Source organism: Monodon monoceros, unplaced genomic scaffold (genome assembly GCF_005190385.1).
Source record: "Monodon monoceros isolate NGI ecotype Baffin Bay Population unplaced genomic scaffold, NGI_Narwhal_1 Super_Scaffold_11, whole genome shotgun sequence".
NCBI lineage: Eukaryota > Metazoa > Chordata > Mammalia > Artiodactyla > Monodontidae > Monodon > Monodon monoceros.
Window position 1 is genome coordinate 119,705,065 of NW_021703767.1, and position 11,771 is coordinate 119,716,835.

The 11,771-nt window shown below is 42.8% G+C and overlaps 1 protein-coding gene across 7 annotated transcripts in view; it reads left to right on the plus strand.

Moving 5' to 3' along the window:
• Window positions 1-10,410, plus strand: part of SLC9A9 (solute carrier family 9 member A9) — a 667,550-nt gene extending 657,140 nt beyond the window's left edge. For all 7 annotated transcript variants that reach the window (XM_029215042.1, XM_029215041.1, XM_029215045.1 and 4 more), the window contains 2 exons: window positions 8,593-8,698; window positions 9,970-10,410. In XM_029215042.1, the coding sequence (XP_029070875.1) occupies window positions 8,593-8,698; window positions 9,970-10,197 (334 nt within the window). In that variant the 3' untranslated portion in view covers window positions 10,198-10,410. The remainder of the gene's footprint in view (window positions 1-8,592; window positions 8,699-9,969) is intronic.
• The last annotated feature ends 1,361 nt before the right edge of the window (window positions 10,411-11,771 follow it).

The window sequence follows — 11,771 nt, forward strand, 5'->3', positions numbered from 1 at the left end:
TTTCAATATATAAAGGGCACTAACTCTTATCAATATTCGAGAACTCAGCGAATGTTTCCATGAGTCCTTCCTAAGGAATCTACTAAAGAACAAGCTTCAAAGAATCAAAATGACTAGAAAGACATTGACATAAGGCCTGAAGGTGAACATTAAATGTACAGTTACCTGTAGTGCTAAGATTACATGAGGGCTGAGAGAGCATATAGAATGTAATGGTTATATATTCTGACAATGTAAATATAGTACAACTATGAACAGTTCTACTATAGATTTTCTTTTTTTAATGAGAAGTTAGAATGGAGGAAGGGTAAGCAAACATTTTTAATATATGATGTAATTATTACAGTGGTAGTATATTATGATTATGAGACTACTGTAAGTATAATACTGTGGATAAAACAAATGAGTCATTGTGGAGTATTCTAATTCTATCATCCCCTATGTCCTTGAGAATCAGAAGTTCTTGAACTTGAACTGGAAGTATCCATAGGAACTCATGAGATATATAATCAGTGGTGTGGTGAAGCTGGTTTACAAGAGGTGGTAAGAACAGATGGTACACATTTGTCCCAACTCCACATTTAATGACTCCATGTTGGTATATTGGAATCAGCCATAATGGGAGTATTTACACCATGAAAATTAGGAAATGCTACAAATCTGCCCTTTTTTTACGAGAGTCAGTTGTTATACATTTGCCAGCACCCCATTTTATATTGCAACTTTTGGTGCCCAGGTTGTGCTGTTAAAGTACCCTTTCTCACTGAAAAAAAAAACCCAGAGAAGTTTGGAGAAATAGCCTCTTTGAGGTCTGAAACAGAAATGTATAACATGAACCTACAACTTGCCATGCAGATGACAAGGAAGCTATCAAAGATACTGGCATCATGTCAATAGGACTCAGAAGCCGATCTGAAGATTCCCATTGACCAAAGAGCTTCAGTTTGAGCTTCAACAGTGTTAAAAATTGCAATCAAATTCATTTAAATTCACCATTACTTTATGGTGATATTTAAACAAAGAATCAGTCATTTTCAGAGGGTCATAACCAATCATTATCTGGAAAACTAGTAAATAGAGGGAATAAATCAAACATTTATCTTGCCTTTCCTGTATTGACTATTCCACTGAATATCCCAATAGGACAAATGAAAAGTGTCTCTTTATAAAAGTATTCTACCTAATAAAATAATAAAAAGATAAAATTAGAATTTCACTGTTTGCATACCCCAGTGAGCAAATAGATATAGTTATTACACATCAGTGGCTGCTAAAATCACACAAAGAGAGACAACCAGATATGATGTGCCTTCTTTAGTCTTGCAGAAGGGGTAGAATAAAGCCTGAATCTGATCCAGTCTCTGGATCCAGCTGGCCATTTGCAGGAGGTACGAAGGGCAGAGGAACATGCTGGGCTGCACATGAGTTTGCAATCAGCAATTCAGACCATGGGAAACTCCACAGGTCCAATGGCCCAGGTTCTTCAGCAAATAAATTATAAAGAAAAGGGTGGAAGAGGAATCTATAGATTAAAAGACATAACACATTTTTAAAAATAGGCAAGACCAAACTGTAGTGTGCCAGAATGTACATTTAAGTGACAAAACTGTAATTAAAAACTCAAGGAAGTGACTCGTATAAAAATCAGGATAGTAGTTACTTTTGGAGAGAGGAAGAAGTTTTGATTAGGATGAGACACCTGAAAAGGGCTTCAAGGGTAGGCGACATAGTTCCGTTTCCTGGAATCTGGAAGGTTTCCACGCCTTATAATGATCCATTAAGACACACATTAGATTTATGATGTTTGATGTATCACATTTTCATTTTACAATAAAAAGATTTTATTTTATAAGCTCCCTCAAGGAGCTTAGAGTCTAGAGAGGAAGATGGAGATGTAAACAATCAGCTTTAAGACAATGTGATAAATGCTGTCAGGCAGGTATGTATTATACATGTTGCTCCGGATCCGCCATGGAGCTGAAGCAGTTCAGCGTGGCAGATCTGAGATGGCTATTGGGAGGAAGGGACAAACCAGCCTGGCCTTGAAGGGAAAGCCATTCTCCAAACAGACATGTGAGTAGCAGAGCTCAGAGACCAGGCTGAAGGGGCTTGCAGTCACTCCTTGCTATCTTATTCCAGGCAGTTCTGCTTACCCCTCAGGGTGTTTATTCGGGCTTCCTTTCTGCCCTAGCACTTGTCTAGGGCAATTTCCTTTAAAATGGTAAAGGTTAGGATTGTCAACCAAAGGAACACATGTTCACCCTTGTATGTGAATAGTGGGTTTCTGCCTTTTCCTTGTTTTTATTTTTTTTCTTTTTTTTTTAAATTGGAGTATAATTGCTTTACCATGTTGTATTAGTTTCTGCTGTAGAACGAAGTGAATCAGCTATATGTATATATATATGTATGTATATATCCCCTCCCTCTTGAGTCTCCCTGCCACCCCCCCATCCCACCCCTCTAGGTCATCACAGAGCACCAAGCTGAGCTCCCTGTGCTATACAACAGCTTCCCACTAGCTGTCTATTTTACAAATGGTAGTGTATATATGTCAGTGCTACTCTCTCACTTCGTCCCACCCTCCTCTTTCCTCCCGTGTCCACAAGTCCGTTCTCTACATCTGCGTCTCTTTTCTGGCCTGCAAATATGTTCATCAGTACTATTTTTCTAGATTCCATATATATGCGTTAATATACAATATTTGTTTTTCTCTTTCTGACTTACTTCACTCTGTATAACAGACTCTAGATTCTTCCACATCACTACAAATGATGCAATTTTGTACTTTTTTATGGCTGAGTAATATTCCATTGTATATTCTTGATAGCTTGTTCTTGAAATAGAGTGGCTGCTGCAAAGACAGGACCACACCTCTACGTTCTCTGTGTGTGCCAGTGTAGAATGGGAAGTCCTCCCTCAAGGTAGAGAGAACTGAGTGATAAAACAGCTTAAAGAAGAGGGCTTTTGGTTGGACTCTTAAAGCCTTCCTCCAACCTGAACCCCAAATACACCTCAGCAAAATTTTTCATCACATACTTAAGCAAGATGGCAAGACAGTGTGTCAAATTACAGAATCCAACATATCCTAAGGAAGAAGGAGAACACACTCAATTCAATTTATTAGCCCACATTTCCTGTGAAATAAAGCATAAAGGGTGTGATTTGTATATTGGAATCAAAGAATGATGGGGTGTGTACAATTTGGGGCTATCCTCTACTTGTTCTGTTCATGGATGCTGAGTAAATACCAGCGTGGGGACTCAGCAAGTCCATAGCAAATGGGACCTGGTTTCCTGCAGTAACATATGGGCTTGGAGGGCAAGGTCAGCTCCCACTCTGGGATGCACTTACCCTTCCCTACTCACCTGCCATTGATCCCTGACCATCTCTGGTAGCAAGTCAGCCCTGGAAGTTAAATGCGCTCTGGAAAGGGAGGTAAAGATAGTTTAGAAGAGAATCGAAAAGCCATCTGATTACACATTTCTTGATCTTTAAAATGGGACTATAATACCTACCTACAGTTGTAAAGAGAAAATAAGGTATAGAGAAATGTCTTATAAATAAAAAGATGCAGGGTGTATTCCTAAAAAGATGAGTGTGCTTTCCTTCTCTACACACCTCTGAATTAACAAGAATTTTTTCCTGATAACAAGACCATTTATCAAGCTTATACATACAAACACATGCAAATGCTCCCAATAGGCACAAAGTCTTCCTACACAAGCCAAGATGCGATGCTTCATTATTCCACTCTCAGGTGTAACATCATAAAGACTGTATCTTGTTGAGCCAAGTTGCTGACCCATCCCCCAGGGACAAGTTGAAACAATTGGCTTTAGTCAGGTCTGGGTTCTGGGCAAAATGGGCTTATCTTATACCTATGCTCACCCTAAAAATGTTGGCTTTATGGACATAAGAGGCCATGTTCTTTTTCTTCCTATTTAAGATCTAAATCTCATATGGAGGGCAATACTCTGGAGAGAGACCACTGTGTTCCATACTTGCCTGATCATCAGTTGCCTGGGCCATTGAAAATTCAGAGTCCCAGGCAACTTCCCAGGCCTGCCAAATCAAAATCTCCAGGGCAAGACTTGGACATCTGAATTTTTAACAAATGCCAAGATGGTCTTCACGATGAGGCATGTTTAGAGAAAGCCAAGATAGAACATAGCTCTTCAGGGTTCTGAAATCAATGACTTTTCAAGAAATCCAGAAACAGGAGCATGTTAGTCTTCTCAGGCTGCCATAACAAAATACCATAAAATGCTGGCTTAAACAACAGAAGCTTATTTTATCACAGTTCTGGGGACTGGAAGTCTGAGCTTAGGGTGCCAGCACAGTCAGGTTCTGGTGAGAACTCTCTTCCAGGCTTGCAAACAGGCACCACCTCACTGTGTGTTCACATGACCCCTTTGTGGACATGTGGAGAGAGAGAGAGCAAACTCTCTGGATTCTCTTCTTATAAGGACACTAATCCCCTCAGGAAGGCCCCACCCTCATGGTCTCATCTAACCCTAATTACCTCCCAAAGGTGCCATCTCCAAATACCATCACAGTGGGGGTCAGGGCTTCAACATGTGAATTTTGGGAGAACACAAATATTCAGTCCATAGTACAGGGCAATGGGGCTTACTCCCTTCAAAGGGGCAGATGTTTTTTGTGGAGCTGGATCTTTGCTTGGGGTTCTGCATCTGACCAATCTATGTAGGACCGTGTTATGAGAGGCATAGGCAGGAGCAAGCTGTGCACCCATTGGTTTTGGCAACTTACAAGGGACAAAACATGAGGACTTAGAATAATCAAAACAGAAACTAACAAAAGAGAGAAATCAATGTCACCACTATTTTGGATGTTGGTTCAGTTAAGCACTAAATTTAGCTCTGGACCTGCTGATAGCAGATGCATTTTCTCCTTTGGCCTGAGTTAATTTTCTTTCCTATTTCACACATGTTAAATTCCAGGTAGAGTTCCAGATTTTACTTACATCTCCTGAAACAGACTGCTCTTCTCAAACTTATGCCCTTTAAAGATGAGAAAAGTCATTGTTTTTTGTTCCCCCCCAGAGCTTAACATTTCATCTCAATGCATTTCGAGCTTATTAGAAAAGCAAAACTAGCTGTACCAGAAATACCCAATGGGGAATCTCTCTGTCTCCGAACATATACTAGAACCTGATAAGAAAAATAACACATTTTGCAAAATCGGCAGTTGGGTTTTCCTGTAGATGAAAAGAGTTTTTTTACTTTTTAATAATTCAGGTAATCCTGGAGATCCAGCCACTTTCCAGATACTGCTCAGCAATGAAGAACTCAGAAAGTCACTGAGTCCCCAGTTCCAAATAAGTTATCCAATTAGATGAGACTTGTTACTCAGTGTCTCTATACCAGCAGGAAGGTGCCCAATGTGGTGGAAATGTCTGGGGTCTTGGGCCCAGCTCTGCCAATAACTAACTGGCTGTGTTCCACTGAGCTATTCTTTTACTCTCTTTGAGCCTGTTTTCATCATTAATTCAACAACTATTTCTTGAACGTCTAAAATGTGCCGAGCATTGTATCCAGCTGAAGGGGACAGCCCTGCCCTCAAGGAGATCACCGTCTAGAGACAAGGGAGCTTTCCATTCTGTAATGTAATTGTTAATTTCCTTGTGTGGGTACTTCAGTAGTTTAGCGCATAACATAAAAATGTGTGAGTATATGAAGGAACAAATGAATGATTGAATGAGTGAAGCACAAAGTTGTTTTCTAACCACTTTATTTTATGCAGTTACCACATGGTCCCCTTTCTCTAATAACCTAGGCCCAAGAGATCCATCTCTGACTTGACCTTCCTTAGGCTTTTATCCTCAGGAAATCCTCATTTGTTGGCTGTAATCTGCTCCCTTCATTCTTCCCTTGACACAGTTACCCAGAATCCACCTCCATCACTCATAATACCCCTGAATATTTTCCTAAACTATAAATTCAACAAACATCCACTGAGCGCATTATATATGGCAAGCATTGGGCAAACCAAGACGTTGGAGAACGTAGACCCTGGTCCACATCTGCCGCGTCTGCGGATGGTGCTTACGTGTTCCGTTCACTTTTGCCACGCGGTGTATGTGTCCTTCCTTTGACTTGCCGCTACTGAGATTCCAGCACAGCCAGAATGGTATCATGAGTTTCCTAGAAGAGTCTTATGTCAGCAAATTCTCCCACCTCTCACCTACTACCTGACACCAGCCCCCCAATACAACAATGTTTAACCCAAATAGCTATTTTTGGTGTAGGAGCAGCTCAACTCTTCCAACCACTGACTAGCCTGTGACTCCCAATGCCACAGCAAATGCCAGGAGTGCCACTCTCTCACCTCTACCCTCATATCATTTCCTCTCTGTTATTTGCACAATAATTGACACACCACTGTCTCCAGAAAGTATTGCTTAGAAAATAATGTTTTTAAATAAAATAGCATTTGAATGGCATGTGAAAGTGTAACACCTCTTTTCCGTGTTATTTCAGTTAATATCCATGGCAATGCTTGAGGCTCACGGGGGTCAATCACTAGACCACAGGTCATAGAGTCGGTGAAGGGGCAGAGCTGGCAGCTGTGCCCAAGTCTTCTGAGTCGAAAATTCCAGAGTTTGTCCAGAGGGGCCAGATGGTAGCCCATTTGGTCCAGGCCTCACAGTCACAAAAAGCTACAAAGGAAGTCATTAAGTGTTAGCTCCAATAACAAGACACATAAAGTTGAAGAGATACCTCATCAGGATGAAAAGAAGAAAATGTGCCTTGTGCAAGGTTAAATTTGTGTTTTCCTTTTGTAACATGATTTTGGCATTGTGATTTTTCATTATATTGAGAACCTCAAACAATGGAAGTTGCCCAGGCCTCTCTTAAACAACAGACCTCATTTTTATTTACACAACATTGCTAAAAATGTTGCTTACTTGCTGTTACTTTTCCATCTGGAAATAAAATTGGCTGAATTTTCTTTGATTTATACTTCAGTTGTATAATATATATATATATATATATATATATATATATATATATATATCTCGTCCACCTCACCTCCCTAAAAAAAAAAAATTTTTCTCTGACCTATGCACACCATAAAACCTAGTAAGACCACATGCCCCCTGCCTGAGAGGGTCCTCAGCTCACCAGCAGGGGTGCTGTCTGCAAGCTTTTCTCTCTAGAGAACCAGCTGGTCACATGCACGATTCTGCTCTGATAAATTACCTTTCACTAGGGGATGACAGTGGTGGATTCAAATAGCAAAGGGAGCCTCCGGATTATTTAAAATCATCATATCTCTAGGCTTCAATTCTTTCATCCATAAAATGAAGGTAATAACACTCTGTAATAAAAATTAATGGCAAATCATCAAGGGCTTTCCAGAGTTGTAGATAGACTTACAAGATGTTGCAGAGAATGCCAGGCTCTGAGCTTTAATATCTTCCCGGTCCTTAACTGAGCACAACAGCTGCTCATCTGAAAACAGTCGTCAAGTTTTCTATTCGCAGTTGCAATTACAGACCCTCTTAAGCATCTTTTCAGTTGCTCTCCTCACATCATAACTAGGCTGTGTTCCTGAGCCTCACCTGCTTTGTCCCCACTGTGGTGGTGAGTGATTTGAAGCCAGAGGCAACCAGATTCCTGGCCCATGTGGGCTGCATCCTCCCTCTGTCCCACATGCTCAGAGCATCCCAGGCATGACAGAATGTTGTCACCGTCCAGCGGTGGGTGGGCTGCAGTAGAGCCATTGCCTAGATTACCTCTTGTCTTCAGTGCCTGGGGGTGGCTGTACATCCTCACAAGCTGATGGTAACTGCCTTCCATTTTGGTTTCCCTTTGCCTATTTATTAGAGCATTTCAGAAAGTTGATGAGGTGACCTATTCTCCAGAAGAGGAAATAATACAAAGCTTAAAAGCTGTTTCTGATAGAATGGTGAAATAATTTCACTACTTTTCTTGGAGGAAAATAAATAAATAAATAAGGCAACCTGAGGCAGCCTCTAGGGATTTCATTATTGCTAGATTGGAGGGAAACATAACGACTTTAGATGAACAGGTTTTAACTTGTTAGAGCACTTTGGGATGAAGAGAGGGGGAAAGACAGGTGCTAGACAGTAGAATAAACCCGGCTCCAGCTTATTTACATTATTTCGTATGGAGATGCATTGATGTATGAAGTATAAAGTGACTGTGTTGAATAGTGAAAATATTTTGGTAAACAATCTCTGTTCACTACCCAGTCCTAGAATGAGTGAACGTTTTATGAAATACCTCTCGCTTCTTTGTGACGATTACCTCTGCTTTAAGATGTGTGTGCGGTTTTAGGTAAACACAGTCTCGTATGCTGCTTTTAAAGTCATTCAGGTCGAGGCGCCATTTCTCCATCATGAAAGACCACGAGGAGGGCTGGGAACGTGTGTGGAGCAAAGAATGTAACTAGCCATTTTAGCGGGCCAAATTACCTCCTAAATGAGGGAGTAGGCGGTTTAAATGTAAAAATAACTGTCTCTTTCGCGGCATGCAAATGTTTGTGCTGTGTAAGAAACTAAATCCTGGCTTCCTCTTGGCAAGTATTCCCTAACAGGCCTCGCAGATATCTGAAACCAATTTTAACCCACTCTGGTCCTCCGCTGACCACAACATTACCTGAATGGTGCGGCCCAATTTCCAGACTGCTCACCAGTCCTCAGGCCTATGGGGTGAGTAAATATCCAAAGAGGGACAGGCATGGTGAATACTGATGAGCCCGGGAACCTCAGAGCTATTTCTTCCCAGCATGAGGAGGAAGCGTTTTTAAAATTCATGGCACCAAGAATCATCTCTCTTCTCTTTTCAGTTGTTGCTAATGTGGGCTCATTCTTCTTTTCAAAAATGCAATTTTTTTTTATTGTGACCAATATTTTTAACCATAAGATGAATTTAGAAAATATAAAAGAAGGAATGTGCCCTCACAAAGTGCTGTGTTTTGAGATTGAGAATATCAGGCCTGTGCTTTATAGCTCAAGGGGGTGGAATCAAAAATGCTGAGAAGCAATTAGAATCCTTATCAGTAAATCAGAGTGTCAGGGATTGGCGAGGAGTAGAATCTTGGAGTTTGTGGCACCCTTGGAGGTTGTCCAGCTGGCTGACCCCTTGTCTAAACAGAGAAAAAGGCGTCTCAGATCTCAGACGTGCTCAGGACAGCACAGCCTGAGCCAGTGGTTCTCAAAGTGTGTCCTCAGACCGGCAGCCTCAGCATCACTTGGAAACTTGTTAGAACTGCAAATTCTCAGGCCCTACATCAGAACTCTGGTCTCAGGGGCCCAGCATCTGTGCTGCAACAAGTGATTCCAAGACAGGCCACAGTTGGAAACCACTGAGCTGAGGTCACCTAGCCAGGGTTCATTCTACAGGTAATTTCGTGTGGTCTTCCAAAAACCAATGGAAGAAGAGTTGAGATTTTAATTCCCTTCTTTAAGGGAAGCTCTGTCTGAGGAAAACTTTAGTGGCCGGATCTAGTTCATTTCCACCATTATCTGCTATGGTAACTTCCAACCCTTTTTAGCCCTGTGACACTCATCCCAAGAAACATGCTGTGAGGATATACTTTTTAGAGAAAATATAACAGACATTGAGTTTTAAGAATTTTGTGATAGGCAGGAGTGTTACAAAACCTACATTGAGAATCATTCCGTACTCTGAGGTCACAGGATTCTGCAAACTCCTAACTCCTCTCACCCAGATTAGGTATCCATTCAAAAAAATCCACTGCATTTTATTTTAACTTCCTTATCCACAGAGGCGCTCAATTAGCACATGTTCTCTTACCCACAGGGAGGGAAAACGTGACATCTGCCATACCAGCAACTTCAGCTGAGACAAGACAGGGCAGTTAAAAAAGGAAAACAAACATCCTAGTTTCTAACACTGTAGGACTGCTATTGTTTTCTGCTTTTATCAGGAAGTGACCTCTCTTTCTTTCCAAAACCAGGAACAGCTCAAAGAGGATGATGTAGAATGTATTGTAAACCAGGATGAACTGGCCATGAATTACCAGGAGCAAGCGACCTCACCCTGCAGCCCTCCTGCAAGGCCGGGTCTGGACCAGAAAGCTTCACCCCAGACTCCAAGCAAGGAAAACATTTATGAGGGGGACCTTGGCCTAGGAGGCTATGGACTCAAGCTTGAGCAAACTCCGGGTCAGTCCCAGCTGAATTAATGGGCGTGAACAGCACCGAGGTAATCACAGGTAATGCAGGGATCACTGAGGATCAAGCCAAGCCGATGAGGCTGCGTGGAGGAGAGGCTGGAAAATGTATGAAGAGCATAAATTGGAGAGATTCAAAACCTTATCACGTGTATCCTCTGGTGCCTGCAGAAATGAGAATTTATTATCATCCCTCTATATTACGCAACTGCATTTAAGTTTTTGACGGCGCCATTTTTATTAATGAATTGGGTGGGGTGGGAAGGGTGCAGAGGGGAGGGAGGGAGGAGTCTAGCTGCTGGGAGGATGGAACAGATGTGCTGTGTCTGCAGGGTGTTTCTTTTCTGTGTGCAGCTCTCTGGGCCCTTCACTCAGATTTGGGATTCTATTCCCTTCATTAAGGAGAGTTTAAAATTCAGAAAAAGAGGGCTTCCCTGGTGGCGCAGTGGTTGAGAGTCTGCCTGCCGATGCAGGGGACACGGGTTCGTGCCCCGGTCCGGGAAGATCCCACATGCCGCGGAGCGGCTGGGCCCGTGAGCCATGGCCGCTGAGCCTGCGCGTCCGGAGCCTGTGCTCCGCAGCGGGAGAGGCCACAACAGTGAGAGGCCCGCGTACCACAAAAAAAAAAAAAAAAAAAAAAAATTCAGAAAAAGAGTTTCTGAGCTTAAATGTGTGTCTCCTAAGCTGGAGGGAATGCCCAGTTCTTCAGGAAATGAGATGTTTTATATGTTTAGAACCTAGGCTCCCACTCGCTCCGAATGACCCACGGATATTTGCCCACATAAGTGCTTGCTTGATACCACGGTTGACGGCCTCACAGAGCCCGCTCCGCCTGGGGACCCGCGGTTCTCCGCATTCATTTCAAGTTGCTCCTCCTGTTGCGTGAAGCTGTGGGTGACAGCTTTGTTGTACTCTCACTAAATGCAGTGCCACTCTTCACCTTGGTAGGACCCCTTCCAGGGACAGCGGGGTCCTCTTCTTCATACCATGTTTCAGCCTTCCTGTCCTCACTTGCATCTGAGTCACTTCCTGGCTCCATGGCAGGTCCCTCTGTCTGCTGAGTGGTGAGATTCCTTAGCACAGGCTCCTCTCCACGCAGCAGGATTCGGGACAGGGACCCTGACCTGTCCTCCAGTTCCAACTCTCACAGCTCAACAGCAGTGCAGGGGCAGGAGCAAGAGGATTGGGGCTGAGGATGCACAGAGACCACACGGAGGAGACAAGGACGCAGCGTCAGGAGCATTTTTACAAGGCGCGGCTCATGGCCCATGGCGGGGAGGCCAACGCAATAGCTTTTAATTTAGCTGCGCAACTTTTAGGCCATTAAGATACCTCAAACACAGCTTCTCTTGAAATGCAAATGTTAATATCAGACTCCTGAAAAAGCAGACCCCAGTCACAGGTGCCCAGGCTCTGATGAGTCTGTGCCTGGAGGTAGGTAGGAATGACATCTTCCTGGGGCCCAAAGCTTGGAAGTAACATAGGCTTTGCTGACCAGTTATTTGGCTTTAGACATGAACCATGGTGGTGCCAGGCACGCCACTATGCAGATTCTCTTGCTTTCCAAACAGTAGAATCCAGGGACA